The 26,925-nt window shown below is 39.8% G+C and overlaps 1 protein-coding gene across 2 annotated transcripts in view; it reads left to right on the top strand.

Annotated features, from left to right (window-relative positions):
• The window catches only part of fgfrl1 (fibroblast growth factor receptor like 1), a 243,214-nt gene that overhangs the window by 116,368 nt on the left and 99,921 nt on the right, over positions 1–26,925 (top strand). For both annotated transcript variants that reach the window (XM_008121947.3, XM_008121946.3), the window contains exon 3: positions 15,949–16,221. In XM_008121947.3, coding sequence (XP_008120154.1) covers positions 15,949–16,221 — 273 coding nt within the window. The remainder of the gene's footprint in view (positions 1–15,948; positions 16,222–26,925) is intronic.

Raw genomic sequence — 26,925 nt, 5'->3', positions numbered from 1 at the left:
TGACAAAGCTTCAATGCTTCTCTTAAAACTGAAGTGGGATGCTTTCATAAACATGCCTATTGGCAGACAGATTGACCTGAATTACTGCGTTTCCCATATTAACTCTCTGCCTCCCAGGCACACCAAGGGTAACAGTTTTCTCAGGCCATCTACACAGGGACTCTGCTAAAGCGGGTTTCTAGGACTCCCTTTCTGCTGCCTCCTTTGCAGATACAGTAGAGTCTCACTTATCCAACACTCGCTTATCCAAAATTCTGGATTATCCAGCGCATTTTTGTAGTCAATGTTTTCAATATATCGTGATATTTTGGTGCTAAATTCATAAATACAGTAATTACTACATAGCATTACTGCATATTGAACTACTTTTTCTGTCAAAAGTGTTGTATAACATGATGTTTTGGGGCTTAATTTGTAAAATCATAACCTAATTTGATGTTTAACAGGCTTTTCCTTAATCCCTCCTTATTATCCAACACATTTGCTTATCCAACATTCTGCTGGCCCGTTTATGTTGGATAAGTGAGAAGTGGAAAGCTCACTATCCTCACCTAAAACTTTAGTCCCACATTTATTGATTACTTTATATTTTATTACTTGCCCTATGATTTACAGGTCTTAGGATACTGTGTAATAAAAAAATAGATAACATAAAACATTACATAAATGGCACCTGAATAAAAAGACGTTAAATGTCTAATTGTATGAGGAAAAATAAAGATAATAAGATAGCTGCAGAAATGTAGAGACTGGGTATCCATTTACACTGCCATATAATGCAGTTTGAAACTGTATTATATGGTAGTGTAACTGGGACCTGGGATTGACTCTATAATAAAGAATTAATGCAATTTGAAACCACTTTAATTGCCATTATTATTGACACAACAACATTGTATGACACAGCAAACACGATAGAAATGCTGGATTTCATATCACAAAATCACAAGTCAAATACTTCCCAAGCGTTTAGGACTGTGTGATGTATTTTCGGATGATGCGCGCAAATCCCAGTAGGGTGGCCTTTTGCAGTTGACAGAACGTAATTTTGTCAATGTCTATTGTTTCCAAATGCCGGCTGAGATCTTTTGGCACAGCACCCAGTGTGCCAGTTACAACCGGGACCACCTGTACTGGTTTCTGCCAGAGTCTTTTTTTCCCCTCATTATTTTTTATTTTGTAAAGAAACATAATACATCGAAAGTGGTGGAACAATATATTGATAGGAAAGTGAGGGAAGTGAAAGGGTTCTAAAAATAGGTGAAAAGAGAAAACCGGAGGGGGAAAAAAAGAAAGAAAGAAAAGAAAAAGAAAAGTCTGAGTTTTTCCTGTTGTTTTTCATCAATGCGACTGTCACCTGGGATTGCAACATCAATAATCCAAACCTTTTTCTTTTCCACAACCGTGAGGTCTGGTGTGTTGTGTTCCGGAACTTTGTCAGTCTGGATTCGAAAGTCCCAGAGTATCTTTGCGTGTTCATTTTCCATTACCTTTGCAGGTTTGTGATCCTACCAGTTCTTTACTGCTGGGAGGTGGTACTTGAGGCATAAGTTCCAATGAATCATTTGGGCCACATAGTTGTGCCTCTGTTTGTAGTCTTGTCTGTGCGATTTTCTTACAGCAGCTGAGGATATGATCAATGCTTTTATCCGCTTCCTTGCACAGTCTGCATTTTGGGTCATCGGCTGATTTTTCGATCTTGGCCTTAATTGCATTTGTTCTGATGGCTTGCTCCGGGGCTGCAAGAACCAGGCCTTCTGTCTCCTTCTTCAGTGTCCCATTTGTGAGCCATAGCCAGGTCTTCTCCTTGTCAGCTTTTCCTTATTATTATTATTATTATTATTATTATTATTATTATTATTATTATTATTTTATTATGACACAGCAAACAAGATAGATATGCTGGATTTCATATCACAAAACCACAAGTCGAACACTTCCCAAGTGTCTAGGACTGTGTGATGTATTTTCGGATGATGCACGCAGATCCCAGCAGGGTGGCCTTTTGCAGTTGGCAGATCGTAATTTTGTCAATGTCTATTGTTTCCAAATGCCTGCTGAGATCTTTTGGCACGGCACCCAATGTGCCCATCACCACCGGGACCACCTGTACTGGTTTCTGCCAGAGTCTTTGAAGTTCAATCTTGAGGTCCTGATAGCGGCTGAGTTTTTCCTGTTGTTTTTCGCCAATGCGACTGTCACCTGGGATGGCGACATCAATGATCCAAACCTTTTCTTTTCCACAACTGTGATGTCTGGTGTGTTGTGTTCCAGAACTTTGTCAGTCTGGATTCGGAAGTCCCATAGTATCTTTGCGTTTATTATTATTATTATTATTATTATTATTATTATTATTATTATTATTATTATTATTATTATTATTATTATTATCTTGATTTATACCCTGTCTTTCTCCCAGTGAAGACTCAAAGCAGCTAACAATCCACCTTAAGTTCCATGGCACAACACTAAGGAAATCTGGGATTGTAGTTTGGTGAGGCACCAGCAGTCTTTGGCACAGAAGACACTGATAAAAATCACGTAAAACTACTACTGCCAGGATTCTGTAGCATTGAGCCACGACAGTTAAAGTGGTGTCAAACTGCATTAATTCTACAGTATCAATGCACCATTAGAAAGCAGTTGGACTTTTCTTCAAGGAGATTCTCTCATACAATGAAAGGCACACATAGTGAAATCTAAGGTTTGGATATACACTCCTGTCTCCCATAACCATGATTGAGGAAGGGGAAACAGACAGAGCAGTGGGAACTAAGTATACCTTGCGGATAGGGCATATTCACTCACTGTTAGAGATGGAAGGGGAAAAAGAAACATTTGGGTAGGAGGAATCACAAGGGCCTTCCTTTTCTAGACAGTATGTTAGCCAGGGTTTTGAAATCCTCATTGTGGTTTCATACCTGGTGCATTGAAGAGCCCCATTCACTTTATCTGACATTGTGTGCTTGTGTTATGCCTGAGAGGAGTACCACTACCACCAACAAAAATACATATGATCCACCCGTGATTCTAAGATGCACCCCATTTTTAGAGGTATTTATTTATATATTAAAAAGCATTTCTTAGAAATTGAACGAATACAGTATGTATGTATGAATGGCCCATAAACTGTAGCGGCAATAGCCGAATAAAGGGCCTCTCCCAAGGTTCCTGGAAAGAATACTAACACTTTATTTATAACCTGCCCTCTCTCCCCAAAGGGACTCAGGGCGGTTTCCAAAGAATAACAGAAATGGCAAACATTCAATGCCAAAAACAGACAAACAACAATCAAGATGAGACATTAAATAAAATAAACTCAATGTAATGTATAAACAACCGAAAATTAACCAAGGAGAAACTAAATAAACATAATATAGCACAAGGAGTCAAATCAGCAATAATTCTGTATTTGGATGTAAAATGCAGGCTTTGTATTGTTGCAGTACTAAAGTATACTGAGTAAATATTTTCACTCAAATAACCAAAGGACTTTAATACATTCTGTCAAATAAGTCACATTCCATTTAAGTAAATATGTAAAAAATATTGGGTTGCTGTGAGTTTTCCAGGCTGTTTGGATATGTTCCAGAAGCAAACCTCACTTGTCTATTTTCCAGCAAACCTCACAACCTCTGAGGATGCCTGCCATAGATGTGGGCGAAACATTAGGAGAGAATGCTTCTGGATCATGGTGATACAGCCCGGAAAACTCACAACAACCCAGTGATTCCAGATATGAAAGCCTTCGACAACATATTGCAAAAATATTGTTTAGAACAAAACTGTAAACATATGATATTTGTAACTAATATTTACAAAGAGACATTAGTGTATTTCCTATCTTCCAAAATATGCTGATTTTTAAAAGTATGTATTACTTGTTTTTTTTTAAAAAAAAATAGTTATACCAAGGAATTTATATGCATTTCTGTACAGAAAATGTCTGAAGCATGAATGGGAAACCTAATTCAAATCTTCTATAGTTAACTTTCAAGGATCTCCTCGGTGGAGTTCATTGAATTTTTAAATGCAATTTTGATGTATGTTATCAAAGTTAAGTGCGCCTTCTGCGTAAGCCAACGTGGGGTGAAGGGATCTGAAGGAGGAAAGGACAACTGTATGTTTTAAAAGCTTAGGCAAGATAGTAAAGGGAACTTTCTCCCCCTTCCCCCAGTGGTATCTGATAAAAGAGGAGCCACTGCCGTGGGATCTAAACTGAAGATGACCCAGCTGTTCAAGGAGACAGGTGTGTGACCTCTTTCTCTCTCTTTTTAAATAACCAGAGTGGGGATTCCAGTTGCTTGTAGGTCCGAGCAGGTCTGAAATAAATCAGCACATTTGTCGATGCACATATGAGATGAACCGTTTAAATAATTCAAATGAAATTATCGTAACTGCTTTGCTTATTACTTCCTTATAAATTCATGCTAGCACTTGAGATATTGACCAATGGGATGACCACAGCAGAATTCTTGGGTTTCCTGTGGCACATACCATATACCATGTCATACAGTGTGCACCTTCAAAATTGAGGTGCTCATTACAATTGATGGCATATTATACTTGAGTAAATATGGCAATCCAGCAAGAAATTCTGCTCACAAGGCCCCTTGGCATGAATGGGAGCTACAGAAAACTCTTTTAATAATACAGTAGAGTCTCATTATCCAACATTTGCTTATCCAACGTTCTGGATTATCCAACACAGTTTGCTTCCTGCCCTGATCCACAGGTGTTTCTCTAGGCAGCAAGGATTGAACTTTTTATGGATTTAATTTCTGACAATGTTGCTACTGTAAGTTCATTTTATGCAATTCTGTATTTGTAGTCAATTTGTTAGTAGCCAATGTTTTTGTAGACAATGTTTTCAATACATTGTGATGTTTTGGTGCTAAATTCATAAATACAGTAATTACTACATAACATTGCCACGTTTTGGACTGCTTTTTCTCTCGATTTGTTGTAAAACATGATGTTTTTGGTGCTTAATTTGTAAAATCACAGCCCAGGCTGTGGCGCAGGCTGGAGAGCAAGCCAGCTGAAACCAGCTGCAATGAATCACTCTGACCAGGAGGTCATGAGTTTGAGGCCCGCTCGGAGCCTATGTTTGTCTTGTGTTTGTTCTATGTTAAAAAGGCATCGAATGTAATGTGATCCGCCCTGAGTCTCCTTCGGGGTGAGAAGGGCGGAATATAAATGCTGTAAATAAATAATAAATAAATAAATTTGACATTTAATAGGCTTTTACTTAATCCCTCCTTATTATCCAACATTTTTGCTTATCCAATGTTCTGCCAGCCCATTTATGTTAGGTAAGTGAAACTCCACTGTAGTAGTAATAACAATAATCATCATCATCATCATCATCTGAAAATACATCACACAGTCCTAGACACTTGGGAAGTGTTCGACTTGTGATTTTGTGATACGAAATTCAGCATATCTATCTTGTTTGCTGTGTCAGACTATGTTGTTGTGCCAATAATAATAATAATAATAATAATAATAATAATAATAATAATAATAATAATAATAATAATGCTTTATTTATATACCACCCTTCTCCCCGAAGGTAGTAATAACAACAACAATAATAATCATCATCATCATCTGAAAATACATCACACAGTCCTAAACGCTTGGGAAGTGTTCGACTTGTGATTTTGTGATACGAAATTCAGCATATCTATCTTGTTTGCTGTGTCAGACTATGTTGTTGTGTCAATAATAATAATAATAATAATAATGCTTTATTTATATACCACCCTTCTCCCCGAAGTTACTTAAAGTGGATTACAGAAACAGACACAGACAAACATTCTGTGCCTTGTTACATAACATACAATGAGACACAAATACACAGACAAAGGCAAAGGCTTCTCCTTTCATTTCCGGCTCTGGGGGAGGTGCTCTTTCTCAATTTCCAGGCCGAGGAGCCTATGTCCTTAGACACCTTCTGGTCGTGTGTTCAGCATGATTGCTTGGAGAGTCTTTTTGCCTTTTCTCACCAGAGACCTATTGATCTACTCACACATTTGCATGTTTTTGAACTGCTTGGTTGGCAGGAGCTAGGGCTAACAGTGGGAGTGCACCCTGTCCTGAGGATTCAAACTGCCAACCTTCAGGTCAGCAGTTCAGCTACACAAGGGATTAACCCATTGTGCCACCATTTTGTGATTATTTTCATGGTTTTGGGGAAAATATGCCTTTGGTTTTGAAAGATTGGAATTGCAGACATAATGGTATGCCAGATTTCAAACATGTTTATTTATTTATTTATTGTAATTTTGAATTTTTAATGTATCCAACAGTTGGCATTCTTTTGGTTCATCGCAAGTGGAACACACTCATTCAATTAAGTGTTGAATAGTAAGTCAATATAGAGATAAATCTAATGGATTCAATGGCTCTCATCCAGTGAGGATTAAAAGAGAATTTAGGCCAATAATAGGTGGAGGTAGCTGAACAATAACATCATTAAAATAATAAAACAAGAACTACCAGTATGTCAAAAACTCAAAAAGAAGGATAAATGCATACATGAAAAATTTGAAAAAATGATGTAAATTATGGACATCTTGGCAGAATCCTGTAGTTTTTACCCAGAGATCACTACCAAGTTGTTAATGTTTGTTGCATTAAATCAAGTTTTGCCCTTTAAGAAAGTATAATTTTGAGGGTGTTGTCAGGGGATCATTTGAAGCAGTGGTTCTCAACCTGTGGGTCCCCAGATGTTTTGGCCTTCCAGAAATCCTAACAGCTGGTAAACTGGCTGGGATTTCTGAGAGTTGTAGGCCAAAACATCTGGGGACCCATAGGTTGAGAACCACTGGAAGGGTTGTGGTAGCATTTTTATCTCCGCGATTACTGAGAAGAAGCATAGGAATCAAGGTCACCATATGCAGAAAATGCGAGCCTAAGCGGAAGGAAGAATAGAAACACCAAACTATTCATAGGCCACCCGAGAAAGACAATGACAAAGAAACATATGTGCAGTGGAAGAATTGCTGAAGAGGAAGAAATATTTGGAGAGTTGTTTTAGTTGTTGACCTGTCTCTCCTTCTTAAAAAACACAAATTGTTCTTGTGGAGTATGTTGATCTGCTTATTGTTGCTGTGGGGTTTGGCTTGGCTTATAGTTTATAGATAAAGGTTTTTGTTTCCTGCATCCTTCCTGTGCCTGCATTTCTTTTTAACCTCACTTACTCTCTTTTGGGGTGCAAGGAGAGGGGGAATGAGATACGGAATTTTAAAAGAATTCATGCAGCTGTTTCCTTCTCTCTCAGGCTCACAAAGGAGACAAGGGGCCCTTCCACACAGCCATATAACCCAGAATATCAAGGCAGAAAATCCCACAATATCTGCTTTCAACTGGGATATCCGAGTCCACACTACCATATATTCCAGTTCAAAGCAGATAATATGGATTTTATATGGCAGTGTAGAAGGGGCCTCAGAATCTTTTTTGTGAAAAGAGTTCCATAGTGGAGGTTTTGCTATGCAAAGACCATATTATGATCATCATGACTGATCAGAAAAGACTGATAACTAAAATCCCTCGGCCAGTCTATGTAACTTCATATCCCATATGCATTTTCATGAAAATACAGTTCCTTTAGGTTTGTGTATATGAATGAAAGTCAATTAAATTTTATGCAGTTATAGACCAACTTATCTGTGGAAGGAGAGATGGAGAAATTTAAAGGATACGGAGGCTTTAGTAGTAAAAGGGGAAAACTAAGCACCTCGTGTCTCATATATTTACATAAATGATCCTCAAATTGAGAAAATTATTTTTCACAGTGCAATAGCTATTTATGTTGCTATAGTGGTTATTGAGAAGAGGTGACAAGAAGCTTCTAGTGGTACCTCTAAGGCAGTGGCTCCCACTGTGCTGGGCTGGGCTGTGGCGCAGCTGGCTAGTAACCAGCTGCAATAAATCACTACTGACCGAGAGGTCATGAGTTCGAAGCCTGGGTCAGGTTAAGCCCCCGACCATTAAATAGCCCGGCTTGCTGTTGACCTATGCAGCCCTGAAAGACAGTTGCATCTGTCAAATAGGGAAATTTAGGTACGCTTTATGTGGGAGGCTAATTTAACTAATTTACAACATCATACTGCCAGCAAAACATGAGGAAAGGAATGAGGAAGTACAGCCACTAGTGGACAGTGAAGCAACAGCTCCCCCTGTGGCCAGAATCGTGAAGCTGGAAAAAAATGTTAAATGCCTCTGTGTCTGTCTATATATGTTGTTTGTCTGTTGGCATTGAATGTTTACCATATATGTGTTCATTGTAATCAGCCCTGAGTCCCCCTCGGGGTGAGAAGGGCGGAATATAAATACTGTAAATAAATAAATAAATAAAACCTCTTGACCAAGGCCCATTTTGACCAGGGACCACTTGAACAGGGCCCACTTGATCGGGGTCCACCTGAACAGGGCCCATTTTGACCAGGGCCCACTTTGACAAGAACCACTTGACCGGGGACCACTCTCCAATATTAGTACCAAAAGGGTTATGAATCGGCTTTTGGTCAAGTTTAGATTCAGTTTGATTATTTGGGGTGCTGATTCGGAAAATTGCATTGGATAAACCATGTCAGCTCCACTTTCTGATACAGAACATATGCCATCCAGTACTCACCATCTGATCACCCACAGAAAACCAGATTTAATAATCTAGAACTAATGTGGTCTATCCAATGCAATGGTCAGCTCCGCGGAAAGGTGCAGAAATAAAATAGATAAAGAGGTAGGTTCATGGACTGTGTGTTTGTTCTCATGGCCCACTGCTTTTTGTTCTAAGAAAAGGACAAAAAAAATAGCAGCTTCTGGGATGTATATGAGAAGTGGGGATTTCTGAGACGCAACTGGACATCATAAAATACTTCCAGTATATGTTCACATTTATATTCCTCCTGGATAAACAATCACTCAGTTTCAGATTTTTATATTAACTTAGCATCAGTGTCAAACACATCTCTCTCTGACACCAATTTAGAAAAGTGCTTTTTACAACTTTATAAGTGTTAAAACAAAGAAGGGATGAGCTCTGGATTGATTTTAAAAGCCTTCCCTAAGCCTTTTTTATATCCTGGAAATATTTATCTATAATTATTTAGCCACATGAGCATTTCATATTATTGAGTTATGTTTAGTTTAACGGTATTTAGTTAAAGCTGTCATTGGATTTTCTCCTGTAGAAAAGAAAGCGATTTCAATATTTAAGGGATTGTGATGTTGATCTGTGAGGTTAAATAGCATAATGTTTTTCTTAAATATCGCAGAAGATGATATTGTGTGTTGGTGAAATAGGACAAATCATGGCTTTGTGGGAACTGCAGCTTATTATGAACAACCAGTCTACTGGTGCACATTGCTGAATTGCTTCCAGTTGCAGAGGGTGCAGAACCATGCAACTCTGTTCCTTGGTTGGTTTCTTATGTCATCTGGCTGGAATCCCAAACTATAAACTGGAGCATAAAGACAAGACTGCTTCTCTAGATTATCTCTTTGGCTTTTTGGGCGGAAATAAACCAGAGAAGGGACGTTTGTAGTTGCTAGATGGCTCAGTAAAGCCCGTGTGACACGGAGCGCTATAGTTTATTTCGCCACTCTTGCTCCTGCAGGGATTTATTTATTTCGTGTCAAAAGCATTGTACAACAAATACATTTCAAATAATGGAAATAAAAAAAAGGAAATCACAAGCAACTAAATAGTTTTGGACCAAAAGCGGGCAACAGCAACCGCATTGTCTGTAGCTTTAAACAACTCCTCCTCCATACATGAGGCAGGGCATTGTGGGCAAGCATACATATGCTGAGTTGTTTGTTCAGCTCCACAGTCACACAGGGTGGAGGATTCCTCCAGGTAGTGCCACCTTGCCAAGTTGTCTTTAGATCTGCCCACTCCACTTCTGAGTCTGTTCAGGGACTTCCAAGTTGCCCATTCTTGGTTTGTCCCAGGGGGAAGACCCTCTTGGGGGGTCATCCAGTTAGAATTGCCAGGTTTAGCTGCCCAGAGGGACACCCTTGCTGTTGCTGGAGGAACATCAAGAGGAGTGGTGGTTCTCATGAAGCCCTTCCTTGATTTGAGTCTGGTGGGAGGAGGGTGATAGCCATGCAGTGGGTGGCTTTCACAATGTTCGACCTTTTTTCTCTCACCGTTAGCAGCAACTTCCCGTCGCACGTCAGGAGGGGCAATGCCAGCTAACTTGTAGAGTTTATCAACAGGTGTAGGTTTAAGGCATCCCGTGATGATTCTGCATGTTTCATTCAGTGCTATGTCCACCTGCTTTGCATGGGCAGACTTGTGCCAAACAGGACAGGCATACTCAGCAGTTGAGAAAGACAAGGCCAGGGCTGATGTTCTTATTACTTGTGGGTCTGCTCCCCATGCGCTGCCAGTCAGTTTCCGCAGGATGTTGTTGCGTGCAGCTACTTTGTGCTTGGTGTTCATGCAGTGTTTCCTATATGTTAGTGTTCGGTCTAAGGTGACACCAAGGTATTTAGGATGGAAACAGTGTTCGAGCTCTTGGCCTTCCCAAGTAACTTTCAGTTTCCTGTTGGCTTCGCAGTTACGTAGGTGGAAAGCACACACTTGTGTCTTGGCAGGGTTAGGCTTCAGGTGGTTCTCTTTGTAGTAGCTGGAGAGATCTTTCAAGGCATTGGTGAGTTGCTTTTCAACTGTTTCAAAATCTTTTGCTTGTGTTGTAAGGCCAAGGTCATCAGCATATATAAAGCTCTTTGTGAGTGGTGGTTGTGGCTGATCGTTCGTGAAGATATTAAATAAGGTTGGTGCAAGAACGCTGCCTTGGGGTAAACCATTCTTTTGCCTCCTCCATCTGCTTTTCTGGCCCTGAAACTCCACATAGAAGCTGTGGTTTTCTAAGAGGGTCTGGACAGTTTTTGTAAAGTCAAAGTCCCGGGTGATATGGTAGACTTTATGCAGCATTTTTCTATGTTGCACCGTGTCATAGGCTGCCGTAAGGTCCACAAAAACTGTTCCCGTAATGCAGCCTTTCTCATAGCCTTCCTCGATATGTTCAGTCAGATGAAGAATTTGAGCTGTACAGTTTTTCCCTGGTCTGAAACCTGCTTGTTGTGCAATAAGCTTGGGTTCGATAACAGGTCCTAGTCGATTTAATAGCATCCTCGCATAGACTTTATATAGATGACATAAGAGGGAGATTGGTCGATAGTTCCTGGCATTGGAGGCATCTTTACCAGGTTTTAAGATGGCAATTATCTTAGTTTTCCTCCATGCTCTGGGAATCTGTTTGTGTGCCAGGCATTGATTGTAGAATTTCAAAAGCCAGTTTTCAGCTTTGGCCCCGAAGTGTTTGATTTGCTCCATCATCAGGTCATCTAGGCCAGGTGCTTTACCAGTCTTACATCGCTTGATGGCTTCTCTGAGTTCTTTCAGGCTTAGAGGAGAAGACAACTGGTGGGTTTCAAGTTCTGGCACCCTGTTGATTTTCATCTTTATTTTGCTGCAGTTGGTTTTCCCATTCTGAATTAGCTGGTGAGCTATCTGATCTGGTGTCACGTTCGCGTGTCCAGGGTTGACCAGAGGGTCACTATCCAGGCGTCTCAACAATTGCCAGGCTTTTTGGCTACTCTTGGACATGTCAAGGTTCTCAAGCAGCTCTATCCAACGGTCTTTCTTAGCATTAGGATGCTCATGCAGGACAAGTCAGAGTTCCTATAGAGCCTATCGAAATCAAGTGCATGCACCCAGTGTATGTGCATGTAGTCTACTCATAACAGTGTAATTATATCTCACAGGTGCTTCAAGACCCATGATTTAATGAGATACTCTTAACTTCTTTTTAAAAAATGCAAGAGTATTGTCACTCATATTTTCACAAGAGGCATCTAGGAAATCTCAGTTCATATAGGGGCTGGATCATCACTGCCATATAGGGCCCTTCCAGGTAGGCCCAAAAATGCGGGGCCGTTGTGCTTTTACCAGAGGCATCCAAATTATTTTAATCCTGCATTATTTCTTTGTGCCAGGAAGACACCAGCAGTACCTTAATGGCGACAGATACGTTTTTCTTTCTTTTAATCACTTCTTTTTTTGGTGGGTTGGGGTGACATTGCATGGGGACACCCCCGAGAAAGCCTGTTTTTTTTTGGGGGGGGGGGGGTAGAAAAAGAAATGCACACCAAGTGGGTTTTAAAAACTTACTTTGGCGAGCATTTCTGTCATGTCTGGAAGTGCCCACAATCCAGTATTTGATCCCAGATTATCTGCTTTGGATTAAATGTCTCTACACTGCTCTATAATCCACTTCAAATTAGATAATCTGGGATCAGAAACTAGGTTATATGGCAGTGTAGAGGGGGCCTGGGTTTTTCCTATTGTGCATTAGGTAAAAATATAATGAGTATGTGCTGTCGAAGGCTTTCATGGCCGGGATCACAGGGTTGTTGTATGTCTTTCGGGCTGTGTGGCCATGTTCCAGAAGTATTCTCTCCTGACGTTTCGCCCACATCTATGGCAGGCATCCTCAGAGGCTGTGAGGCATGGATAAACTGGATACCATGCAGCTGTGGACAAGTATACATAGGGACCACCAAACGCAGCACCCAAACAAGAGTCAAAGAACATGAAAGGCACTGCAGACTAATTCAACCAGAGAAATCAGCCATAGCAGAGCACTTGATGAACCAGCCTGGACACAGGCTTTATTTTTTGAGAACACAGAAATGCTGGACCACTCCAACAACTGTCATGTCAGACTACACAGAGAAGCCATTGAAATTCACAAGCATGTGGACAACTTCAGCAGAAAGGAGGAAACCATGAAACTGAACAAAATCTGGCTAGCACTATTAAAAACTCTAAAATCAAAACAGTAGATGGGAACCAACACTCTGAGGGCAGAGGAGACCCAAGGACGGCTAATGACAGAACAAAGGATGCTCCCAGGCAAGAGACAAAACCTTTCCAATGCTAATTAGGGTGATTAACTGAAACCTTAATGCTGGCTTCCCAGTGACAAAGGACTCTTGCCACACCCTGGACTCTCTGCAGATATATATTTTTTCCTTTCCTTGCTAGTTTATCCATGCCTCACAGCCTCTGAGGATGCCTGCCATAGATGTGGGCGAAATGTCAGGAAAGAATACTTCTGGAACATGGCCACATAGCCCAGAAGACATACAACAACCCAATATAATGAGTGTTTGTATCAAGGCTTCTTGTCAGGCATTGTGTTTCTAATCCTGACCAGCCAGATGCAAGTTGGAAAACTTAGTAACAGGACAGGAAGTCTTCCTTGAGGTTGTTATTGTTGTTTGTTTTCAGTGATAGACTGCCTTTGGAGATGAAGGTTGCATGATAGCCACTAATATGCATTTATGTATTTATGTATGTGTGTGTGTATTATCTAACACATAAACCAAAAAGGGCTGCATTTGCACAAAACAGTAACCCTGTGTGTTGTCTTTAAGTTGCATGTTGACTTACGGTGACCTCGTGAATTTCATACAGTGATACGAATTCTATTAGGATATCCTGTATCATTTTCAATGAAATAATGTATCTCTCCAGCAAATTTTTTGTGACCTCGAGCCATTCTAGTACACTTCCATGAGATTTCCTTTGTCTTTTGAACAATCTCCATCTGGTCACTATTAAAGAGAATTTCTATACATGCAAACATTAAAGGAAAACGTATTGTTTTAGCTGCCAATGCTGTTACTAATTTTGGTTTCAGGTTTTGTATGTTTCAAACAACGGGTAGTTGGGGGTTCTGAAGGAGTTGTTGCCTGTGATGTTTGAGCAGGAGAGGTGAGAGAAGAAATCAGCTTAATTTCCATGCGTAACGTTCACTCATTTTGTCGGTGCGTAGTGGTAGCTACATGACGTTTGATTAAGAATGCGTGTGTGATCTTTTCTTCTGTAGTGAAACTAGAGGCTTGCAAATGAAGAGTCATGGCTAGGCTGAAATCATTAGCTGCTTTGTGTTGTTGAAGGCTTTCATGGCTGGGATCACAGGGTTGTTGTATGTCTTTCGGGCTGTGCGGCGTGTTCCAGAAGTATTCTCTCCTGACGTTTCACCCACATCTATGGCAGGCATCCTCAGAGGTGTGAGGCATGGATAAACTTTGTGGGGCTTTTTGCCTGGCATTCAGAGCCTGAAATGGGGCAGGCAGAGGGTGTTGCTCTGATTGAACCAGGCAAAAAGTCCAAGCTCCTGGTAGGCTTGGGCCCAAATCAGTTTGAACGAAAATGATTTGTAATATTCGGTGGTCCATTTTATATAATAGCCAAAAAATGAATGGATTAAGAGAGCCAGATTTTATTAGTTCCTGGAGAGGAAGGAGTTAAGTCTGCAATATACCTGAGGCAGGGGCTGGCCGTCTTTTCTCAAAGGAAAGTTTTCTAGGCTCCTCTTCCAGAGAAGGCTCTCCTGGAAACTCATTTTCCCAGCAGCACTTGCATAGGGCGGACATTGAAAAGTCTCTTAGCATGATGGGAATTGAAGTTTCTCTCTCTCTCTCGTTGTTTCTCAGCCAGTAAAAAGCCTGGTTGTGTCCATGTTCTGATTGGCTGAGAATGGACACAACCGGCAACTACAATTCCCTTGTGGTTTGTCTTATTTTTAAAAATGTTAGGATTGAAACTTAAAATAATTATTAAAAAATCAGTAGATTTGTGAATTGTTTTGAAACTTGGCAGGCCTGCAGTTGTATATGGTCTAAAACTGAGCTAAGTTTCATGCATATAGGCCTTAAAATGGCTGAGGATTGAGCCTTTAAATTTTCACATTGTAGCCAATGGGCTGAATCTTTGCTGAATGAAAATGGAAACACCCCTTCCCATTCGAGTAACTTCTGGGTAAACAGAATGAGGGGCTAGCCGACAATGGACCCAAAACAGCATGCCCTTTGGCCGAATTGCACACCTCTAGCTCCTGGTACTGAGAAAAAGCTGGGAATAAATATACATGATGATGATAATGATGATGATGATGATAACAACAACTCTGGCACAAGCCAGTCAGGGTGGTCCAGTGGTGATTGGCACACTGGGTGCAATGCCTAAAGGCCTTGGCCTGCACTTAAACACAATCAGCGCTGACAAAATTACCAACTGCCAGCTGCAGAAGGCCACCTTACTGGGATCTGTTCGCATTATTACATTACACAGTCCTAGACACTTGGGAAGTGTCTGACATGTCAAATTCAACAGCCAGCAGAATGTCTGGTGTGGACTCATCTCGTTGTGTTTCTAATAATAATAATAATAATAATAATAATAATAATAATAATAAGAAGAAGAAGAAGAAGAAGAAGAAGAAGAAGAAGTTGCTATCAGGACCTCAAGATTGAACTTCAAAGACTCTGGCAGAAACCAGTACAGGTGGTCCTGGTGGTGATGGGCACACTGGGTGCCGTGCCAAAAGATCTCAGCCGGCATTTGGAAACAACAGACATTGACAAAATTATGATCTGTCAACTGCAAAAGGCCACCCTACTGGGATCTGCATGCATAATCCGAAAATACATCACACAGTCCTAGACACTTGGGAAGTGTTCAACTTGTGATTTTGTGATATGAAATCCAGCATGTCTGTTTTGTTTGCTGTGTCATACAATAAAATAATAATAATAATAATAATAATAATAATAATAATAATAATAATAATAATTCCAAGCCTGACTAATCTAAGGGTGACAATCTCATGCTAAGGGAAGGAGCTGACATTCCTCGCTCCTATTCCCTTCTGTCCTGAAAAAGGTATCTTAAGTTCTGAGTGCCAAAGTAGTTATTTCTCAGAGTCACTTGACTCTTTTGGAGTCCTTGACTTTCACTTTCTAAGAAACCTCATCCATTGTGGTTGGATTTTATGTTTTAATAATTTTTAGTATATTCTCATATTTTCTCATATTTTAAAATAGCCTTTTGGATTTCTTCTTTTTCTTTCTCAGGCCCACCCAGAATTGCTGACAAAGTGATCCACCGGCAATCTGTGAGATTAGGAAGAACGATCAAGCTCCTTTGTCCAGTGGAGGGTGATCCGCCTCCTCTCACCATGTGGATGAAAGATGGACGCACGATCCATAATGGATGGACAAGATTCCGCGTCCTGCAACAAGGGCTGAAAATCAAGGAGGTGGAAAGCGAGGATGCAGGAACATACATCTGCAAGGCCACCAATGGTTTTGGAAGCATGAATGTGAACTATACCCTCATTGTGATTGGTGAGTACAGCAAAAGTTTGCTCTCTTCTTTGAGAGGTGGGTCCTGCCTCCTGTGGTCGGAAACTCTGTAAATAATCTACCAGCTGCCAGTAAAACTAGTCTGTCCTAATATTTGAGGATGGCCAAGGCTACATACAGTACTGCACATCTCTGTGTCGCAGCCAACAGCTTCCAGATAAGATTAGTCAGTGCTGGTGCCAAAGGTTACAAATAAACAGAAGTGATGCAATAATCACCGAAGCACAGATCACAGTGAATTCCACACAGGAAAAGTTGTGTGATAAGGAGAGGTCACACCAGCCTTTGTGATCTCTGCTGGAACACATTTGTTCCCAAACAACCCTTTCTCCAAATTCATGTTTCAGCATACATAGCAAGGACACCAGACCCACTATTATCATCTAGAATAACAGCAAATGCCACCAGAACAGCATCAGTCTTAACAATTTTCATGTTTCATGGTGACTTAAAACAGGGACAAGGACATAATTTACTGTCTGTGCCTGCTGGATACAGAATTTTAAAATTTGTAATCAGTTCCAGTTACAAAACAGCACAACAAAGCTTCCAGGAGACCTAAAAGAATTGAATGAGGTCCCTTTCCCCAATGTATTTTATTCCCTTGAGTGAGAATCACTGAAGGGTTTAAAACTAGAGGTGAAAAACATGTTCAAAATATTTTTTAAATTATTCTTAAATGTTGGGAGATCCTGATGAGGAGAATCCTGGACTAATGAGAATCTTTGCAGACTTATTCTGGACAAAATATCACACTTTTTTGTATGTAAGAGAAAACATGATCAGTACTCCCTAATTCAAGCATCTTCTACACAAGAACTATAAAAAATAAAAAATATATATTTTTGGGGTTGTTGTATGTCTTTCGGGCTGTGTGGCCATGTTTCAGAAGTATTCTCTCCTGATGTTTCGCCCACATCTATGGCAGGCATCCTCAGAGGTTGTGAGGTATGGATAAACTAAGTAACCTCTGAGGATGGCTGCCATAGATGTGGGCGAAACGTCAGGAGAGAATACTTCTAGAACATGACCACACAGCCCGAAAGACATACAACAACCCTGTGATCCCGGCCATGAAAGCCTTTGACAACATATTAATATATTTTTTTCAGAGATATATTATTTCCCAGGCAGCAAATACTGTTTTCATCACAAAAATGTGCAAATTTTGTACAGTATCAGTTCTGAACTGTGAATGCTATTTAAAGAGTTTCTTGCACTGGGAAGAAAACAACTAAAATACTCATTGTTTCCTTAGATAAATAAAACTAGCAGATAATAACATCCCTATTTAAAACATGGGATAGTAAAAGAATTAGAACAGTAAATAGTGAAATTTTCATCACAGTCCCCTCCTCTACTAGATGATTAAGATAATGCATGTTTTATGTCCACACTGATCTTATATTTCACATTCCTCAATTTCTCGCTAATAACAGCAAATGTGATATTTTCTGTAGGATCCTTTTCCTTTCCTTTCTCAAAACTGCTGCTAATGCAGTTTCATTTGGTTAAGGGTAAGGTAAAGATATATTTGCTGAAAGGTAATTATCTTCTGTGTAAAAGCTAAGAATAGCATTTCTTAACATGCAATCTGTGTGCACTTAGACATACATCCTAATTAGTTCTGTGAGACTTACTCTCAAGCAAGTATATATAGGATTATAGCCATAATGTCTTGTAATCTGTGTTTCTCATTAGTTCAACGGTTTCTGCTTGCTTGTCTGATTTTACCATTTCTAAATTGCCACTGGCAGACATTCCGTATTTCTCTCCTACTAACTCAGTTTCTCTTAAATTTTAATACTTTCTTTGAAGGCTCCAAGTAAGTACAAGGAGTGACTGTCAGATTTGTTTCAAAGGTTCCCACTTGGTTCCAAAGTTTAAATTTGCTTAAGACTATTTTCAAACATTTTATTTTGAAAACCTCTAGTCTCTCTTTCATGTTGTGAAAAGTTCTAGGTTATATCTTATGGGCTAAATCAATTAGGTTACCTAAGAAATCCCATCAAAATCAACAAGACTAGTTAAGTTGTGATTAGTTGTGACTGTTAAGTCTTATTTCAACAGGTTTACTCTAGGTATGATCCTCCCAAATAGTACTGCAGAAGGTCTAAGATCCAGTCACATAAGGGAAGGTAAATAAAGTTCATGTTGATTTTAGGGTGAATAATTTCATCAATCTATTCCATATTTTTTATTTTGCTTTATTTTATATATAAAAATCTTAAGTTATTTTTACTGTCCTGAGGTCCTCTGGTATTCATTACATTTACAACTAAGCTTTCCTTCTAAAAAGTAACTCAAAGCATTAATTAGCTTTCAAAACAATTGACTGTTATATGGCACAAAAGTATTTGCTCCTATCTTCATCAATATTCACAAGGACCCATTGACACTGTATAATAAAAGTATAGCTGGATGTATTGGGGAAATGTTCCTGAACTTAATATGGAAACAGGAAACTTGGATAACAGCAAACTCTATTGAAATTAATGGTTGATGGCAAAGGTTTCCATAGAGTCACCCTGGAGAACCTAGAAAATTCCCAGAGAAGACCTAGCTTATTGGCTGTGGGTAATTGTCCCGTGAGTAGAGAGTCTACACCAGTGGGTCCTCAGAAGTTTTGGCCTTCAACTCCCAGAAATCCTAACAGATGGTAAACTGGCTGGGATTTCTGGAAGTTGTAGGCCAAAACACCTGGGGGCCCACAGGTTGAGAACCACTGGTCTACACTATATTTCACACTCATGGAATTCTGGGATTGGAGGTTTATGGGCCGGGCTGTAGCACAGCTGGTTAGTAGCCAGCTGCAATTAATCACTACTGACCGAGAGGTCATGAGTTCAAAGCCAGCCCGCGTCAGAGTGAGCACCCAACCATTAAAAATAGCCAGCTCGTTGTTGACCTAAGCAACCCGAAAGATAGTTGCATCTATCAAGTAGCAAAATGTAGGTACCGCTTATATGAGAAGGCTAATTTAACTAATTTACAACACCATAAAAACCGTCCAGCAGCATGCAGGAAGGAATGAGGAAGTAATCCATCAAAGACTTGGTGTCACAGTGGATGATGAAGCAGCAGCTCCCCCTGTGACTGGAATCGAGCATACTCTCATGAATCCTGGAAGCTGGAAAATGTTAAAATTGCCTTTGTGTCTTCGTCTCTGTCTCCGTCTGTATGTCTAATGGCGTTGAATGTTTTCCATGTATGTGTATATTGTGATCCACCCTGAGTCCCCTTCAGGGTGAGAAGGGCGGAATATAAATACTGTAAATAAATAAATAAATTTAGTATCATCATCCAGACAAACCTTTCCATTGCTTCTGACCAAACTAGAAGCTCTGGGATTTTATAGGATGATGCCATGGCAGTTAAAGTGTTATGCAATGGGATATACAGAAGCCCCCGGTGGCCAAGGGGATAAAAGCCTTGTGACTTGAAGGTTGGGTTGCTGACCTGAAAGCTGCCAGGTTCGAATCCCACCTGGGGAGAGTGCGGATGAGCTCCCTCTGTCAGCTCCAGCTCCATGCGGGGACATGAGAGAAGCCTCCCACAAGGATGGTAAAACATCAAAACATCCGGGCGTCCCCTGGGCAACGTCCTTGCAGACGGCCAATTCTCTCACTCCAGAAGCAACTCCGGTTGCTCCTGACACGAAAAAAAAAAAGGGATATACATATGTAGAGGGAATGGGCCTCAAAACGCAAGGAATCATAAGCCAGAATGTAAGAAATGTGATCTTTTATTTCTTCACAACTGAGGGCATATCCCCACGGGTATGAAAATGAGTTACAATTATACTGCAGAACATATGTGATGTTATTTTGTGTTAATTATGTCTGCAACATTTTTGCTACTTGAAAATGTATGAATTGCAAATAGATGTGGGGACCTGAAATCACAGACTCTTGTTGCATTATCTGCAAGGAAACCGGTGTGTGTGTGTGAGCCTAACTAGCCAGTTTAAGCAGAAGGCAGAATTCCCTCTCGTAGCTGAACTTAATAGGTTTTGTGGCTTACCACAAGATTTGAGATGCTAATTACAGTGGAGAGACAGAACTCATCTTTAATCAGAATTAGCATTCCAGGGATTAAGTACAAGAGTTCCTTATCCAACAAAATGCACAAATGTGCTTGTGTATAGCAATGTTCCTATAAAACTTTTCTTTGGCTGCTACTAGTGGTCATAGAGCAACTAAATGTCACTATCAAAAGTAAGCTAAAGCCATAAAATGTTGCTATTCCATCTATATTTTTTTAAAAAGAAGAGCTTATGAAGCTATTACCTTTATACAGACTTGTTAACAACTTCTGGAGTCCGAAGTGTGCTTCATTCTGATCTAATACAGAAGTGATGCCAAACCTCCAGTTTTTTTTCTGCAGTTTGCAGAGTCCTTGCCTCTCAATTCAAACCACACTGACTCACCCAGAGTCACTTATAGTATGAATTCCATCCTTCTTCTTCGTGGTCTCTGAATCACACAAATGGTTTATCCTGTGTTTGTGCAGAGCACTTTCTCTCTGAAACACACGGGAGCATCTTCCACATGGTACAATCCCACTGGACCACTTAGTGAGTCTTTCTCTCTAGTCTGTTGTGCGGTGACATGGCTTTATTCAATAACTTGGATGAGTGATTTGTTAGTAATTGGTCAAATTATAATAAATTAAAAATCATCTATATGTAGAAACAAAAGTCAATTGCAACATTCACACTTGCCTCAAGCAGACAAGAGTTCTTTCTCACACCCTGGGCCTTCCACAGATATATAAATCCCACTTGCCTAGTTTCCAACAGACCTCACAACCTCTGAGGATGCCTGCCATAGATGTGGGCAAAACGTCAGGAAAGAATGCTTTGGAGCATGGTCAGACAGCCCAGAAAATTCAAAACAACCCAAAAGTCAGAGTTCTGTGATTACTTTTATTAAGATCAATAATATTAGACATGCATAAGTTCAAAAATAATAATTTGGAACTTTAAAAAGACATTAAATAATCTAAATTTTGTAAAACGATGGGGTTATCAAGCAGAGTGGAAGTAGAAATTTAGAAGCAAACACACCTAGTCCTTAATTATGCTGTGGAATACAGTCAGTTTCCGAGTTACAAACATCCGACTTACATATAACTCATAGTTGAGAACGAGGGTGAGAAAACAGGAAGTGAGAGAAATCCTCCCAAGAAGGAAAATCCACTCCTGGAAGAGTTATCATGGGGAAAAAGTGTCTCCACTGAAGTTTTGTCACTAATCCTTGTTTCCACAACAAGCCATTTTTTTCTAAATCTAAATATCACAGGAACAGAAAGTGTGGTGAAATCTTCTGAACAGGGGCACAGACAGCAAAACTAACACTACAGGGGTGTTCACCCTTCCCTAATGCTATCCAAAGTTAAAACGTATGCATATGTATATACATATATATGTATGTATATGGCTGGAGCCCCGGTGGCGAAGTGGGTTAAAGCACTGAGCTGCTGAACTTGCAAACCGAAAGGTCCCAGGTTCAAACCCCAGGAGCGGCGGGAGCAGCCGCTGTTAGCTCCAGCTTCTGCCAACCTAGCAGTTCAAAAACATGCCAATGTGAGTAGATCAATAGGTACTGCTCCAGTGGGAAGGTAACGGTGCTCCATGCAGTCATGCCAGCCACATGGCCTTGGAGGTGTCTATGGACAACACTGGCTCTTCAGCTTAGAAATGGAGATGAGCACCAACCCCTAGAGTCAGACATGACTGGACTTAACGTCAGGGGAAACCTTTACCTTTACCTTTACCTTTACCTATGGCTGGAGTTACACTTAAAAATGTACCTGTTCTGATTGGGGACTGCCTGTATACACAATAGATTTCTCTTTTGACTTTATAAATCTCTCTCTCAAAATCATGTTCTATATGACACTGTGAAAACACCTACAGAAGCCACCCGCTGCTTTGGGAATTCATGCCAAATTTATTTTAGGGACTAGGGATGATTGCTTCCTAGTAAATATTTTTTGCATAGTGCCAATTACTTAGTAAATGTACAGTTTTCAGGAAAAGGATGAAACATAATTTAAAAGTTTCAAGAGGATTTAAAATGACAAGAGGCAATCAAGACAGGGTTTGTCTCCTACTTGTTCATATCATAGAGCTACTCTTTTGAATCATATTCACAAACCAATGCATGCAAAAGTGAAAGGCATTCCTTTTGCAGTTATTTTGAGTACATTTTATGACAGAGAAAGTCCCCAATGGCACAGCGGGTTAAACCACTGAGCTGCTGAACTTGATGACCAAAAGTCTGGCAGTTCGAATTCGGAGAGTGGGGTAAGCTCCCGCTGTTAGCTCCAGCGTCTGCCAACCGAGCAGTTCAAAAACATGCAAATGTGAGTAGATCAATAGGTACCTCTCTAGTGAGAAGGTAACGGTACTCCATGCAGTCATGCCGGCCACATTTCCTTGGAGGTGTCTATGGACAATGCCGGCTCTTTGGCTTAGAAATGGAGATGAGCACCAACCCCCAGAGTCGGACACGGCTAGACTTAATGTCAGGGGCAAACCTTTACCTTTACTAAGATAATGGTTCCTGGATTTTACAGACGTCGGTGGCAGCTATATTATCATACATACTGGGATCTGGCAGGAAGTAGATTCAGGACTGTCCTAAGATATTTTGGCACCTGAAATAGAAGTTCTCAAAGTGATTACTACACTACTCCAGTGGGATTTTCTTAAATGACTAACCTCATTGAATTTAATTGGTGCTTCAGAAAGACACCATGATCCTCTTGCACAGCTCCTGTTAATTTAAACAAGATAGGAGCATGGCCATATGGGGTGTACTTGATGGAGATCTCATATTTTCTAGTGCTCAAAACCTCTTGTCTAAGCGCCCTTGCCCTATATCACAGGATCTGATCCCAGGTTTCTGTTTATCCCAGATTATCTGCCAGTGCAGACTCATATAAACCAGTTTAAAGCAGAAAATGTGGGATTAGATCCTGAGATATAGAGCCTGTCTGGGAGGGTCCTGAGACAGTCAGTTCATCTTGTAGCTACTGAAATACTGTTACAAAGGAAATACAGTAGAGTCTCACTTATCCAAGCCTCGCTTATCCAAGCCTCTGGATTATCCAAGCCATTTTTGTAGTCAATGTTTTCAATATATTGTGATATTTTGGTGCTAAATTCATAAATACAGTAACTACAACATAACATTACTGCATATTGAACTACTTTTTCTGTCAAATTTGTTGTATAACATTATGTTTTGGTGCATAATTTGTAAAATCATAACCTAATTTGATGTTTAATAGACTTTTCCTTAATCCCTCCTTATTATCCAAGATATTCGCTTATCCAAGCTTCTGCCGGCCCGTTTAGCTTGGATAAGTGAAACTCTACTGTAATACAAATGTGATGTGAAATCTGAATGCTTGGGATGTTTAATCATAGAAACGTTCTTCTACTATGCAAATGCAAGATGTGGCCCACTGTAAATATAAGCATATTATTCTGAAAATGGCATTGCTATATTTGGTACCTATGGGCCTGATTCCTTCATCAGTAGGAAAAGAATCAGCTGTGGCCAAGTGTAACCTTAACTTTCAATGCCTGCCCTAAAATAATACCTTCATTCTTTTCTGTCTCTTCCTTTCTGGGACAAAATTTCCTCTCTCTCATGTTTTATTAGTTTCATCTGACTTTTTTATATGCTGAATTGTACAGTTTATCGACACTTCGTGTGCTAGCCAGCAAACAAGCCCACACCCCCAATTTTAGACAGACCCCTCTCTTTCTCTTCATTGCTCTCTTTCTCATAAAGTTGTAACATAGAAGTTAAGTTCAGAAGGTGACAACACCTGTTCACAATTTAAAGGAAATGAAAAGTTTTTTTCCCATGGATGTAAGCATGAAATTCATACACATATGTATGCATATACAATTTCACCAGCATACACCATCCTGTGGTAGACAAATGCAAACCAGAATTACTGCCAGGATAAATTTATACTCTTGAAGACATATGGATATGTTTAACCCACAGTCCTTTGCAGATGCCAAGGGGAGCATGGTTGCTGTAACATCTATACAGACATAAAGCCTACATATTTTAATAATTGCACTAATTTTAGCATTATTTTGAAAGAAAACAATACACAATACTTTCTATTTCATTTGGTGGAAGAAATGGAATTAGCATATATTTCTTTTATCCATACAGTAGAGTCTCACTTATCCAACATAAACGGGCCAGCAGAACGTTGGATAAGCAAATATGTTGGATAATAAGGAGGGATTAAGAAAAAGCCTATTAAACATCAAATTAGGTTATGATTTTACAAATTAAGCACCCAAACATCATGTTATACAACAAATTTGACAGAAAATGTAGTTCAATACGAAATAATGCTATGTAGTAATTACTGTATTTACGAATTTAGCACCAAAATATCACGATTTATTGAAAACATCGACTACAAAAATGCGTTGGATAATCCAGAATGTTGGATAAGCGAGTGTTGGATAAGTGAGACTCTACTGTATTATCATGGCTTTCAGTGCAAAAGGCTGACTAAATTGTGCCCACAGTATGTGTGAATGCAGAACGTTTTGGGCTTTTACAGAACTTTTTACTCTCCTTAAGTCTTTTTGTGAAGAAAATTAAAAACAAAATAAAGCAAAACATGGAACTTAGTAATGCTAAGGAGTTAATATCTATTCATACTAGAAGATGTTAACAATTACTGAGTACAGTAATGCTAGCAAAAGTCATATAAACAAAGGTTCTTCCTGTCCTTGTAATAAACATAATTGTAATAATTTAGATGTTGGGTGGGAGGGAAGGAAGATAATTAGGTGGCAGGGAAAGAAGAGAGGTAAATGTAATGAAGAGGCTAATCCAAAACCTTCATGAAAAGCTGTAGGATTTGAACTGGAGTTTAAGGGGAAAGTGAGAGGTGCTACTACATACTGTTGGGAATCACCCTGGACTACTCAAGCCTAAATGTAGTTAGCTAGATGATAGAATTAGATTGAGGGAATCCTTTCCCTGTTTCCAAAGCATGTCTAGATAGGCTTTACTGTGTTTCACTCTATCCTGTGTACGTCACATCCCTTACCTTGAAGTTAGAAGAAATGTGAATCTTTAGGGACACTAACTTCCCATTGGTCAGAATGTCTTTTATGGCCCCAATAAACTGGACCATGAGGTTGGAACCATTTTTGGTTCAGTCTCTTCTCCCTTTGTTCTTCTAGCTAACAACACGTCTCGCCATCCCTCCTGGCAAGATGTGACTATTTAGATGTTTGTTATTTTTCCTTTCTTATTTTTCCTTAGAAACCAGTCTAAAGTAGACTAGACAGCTCCCAAGCCTTTCTATCTACAATGGAGTTCTTTTTACCTGAATAAATACTTTTTGAACTTTTATTGAGACTCTGCAGTCCATTGCAATCCTAAATGGCCAAAGGCTTCTCTTTGCTCGTCCCGTGTAAGTAACTGCTGCATTTGAAAGCTTTTGCTTTTGCTACTCTGCTGATTTTTGGTGGAATCTCCCCCAGAGAGGGTTAAATTGAGTCTAACCACTCAGAGATCACCATAACACATACGTGTTTTAAAGAATTCTGTGTATAAAGGGAACAAAGGGAGAAAGGGCACAATTGTTTCAAAACGTCTAAAGCTCAGTGTGGTACATTTGGAGGAATGAGTGAAATAAGGAGGGTTAATTTGGGATAGAAATGTAAAAATACACAGAGATTAAAAGGTCAGAGTAGTAGGCATAGATACAGATGAGATTGTTGAGGAGAGCATCATCTACATCAGGGGTCCTCAAACGTTTTCAGCAGAGGAATGGTTTATAGTCCCTCAGACAATGTGGATTAATTAGTTATCATCCACACTCAGAATGAGGGTTGATCTTGCTCTCTCATCCACTCTGCATTATTCCTCTGTAGCCTGTTCCTGGACCGGAGCCATTGTGCATTTCCACAAGGATTCCCTCCTCAGATAACTTTCCATCCTCAGTTTTTAGGTGGAATAGTTATTGGCCCCAAGTCTGGCCATGGGAAAAGCTGCAAGATTCACCTCTATCTTCCAGGTTCTTCTTGTCAAAGCACAGCTTCACAAAATCTCAGCTACAGTCTTTTAAAATAGCTTCTGCAGTGGCACTAACAGGCAGGTGTGAAACTGGATCATACAGGCCGTAAACCTGTGCCCATGACCTGTTACGAATTGATGATAAATAATAAATAAATAAAACTTTATTTATACCCCGCCACCATCTCCCCGCGGGGACCCGGGGCAGCTTACATGGGGCAGAGGCCCAAACAACATAAGGACAAAATATAAGCAACATAATACAAATCACAATATAAAAAAGATAAAACAGTAATACAATATAGCAATTAAAACAACAATATAAAGATAAAAAATTGCATTTTAAACACATAAATGATAAGACCGTAATAAATACAGGATAGATTATTAAAAATGATGATAAATGGAAGCTCTTACGTGTGCCTGCGATCCAGAGTCACTCGCAGAACAATAACATTGTACTCAGGTTTGCAGAACAAAAATACAGGAACTTTACTGATTCCAAGAGATCAAAAACAGTAGTATTTATAATGGTCCCTCTGAAGTCCACAGTGATAAATGGTCCTTTCTCAGTTCACAAATCTGCTTCAGAGAAGAATACAGTCCT

This window comes from Anolis carolinensis, chromosome 3 (genome assembly GCF_035594765.1).
Source record: "Anolis carolinensis isolate JA03-04 chromosome 3, rAnoCar3.1.pri, whole genome shotgun sequence".
NCBI lineage: Eukaryota > Metazoa > Chordata > Lepidosauria > Squamata > Dactyloidae > Anolis > Anolis carolinensis.
This window is presented reverse-complemented; position numbering and strand designations above follow the sequence as displayed.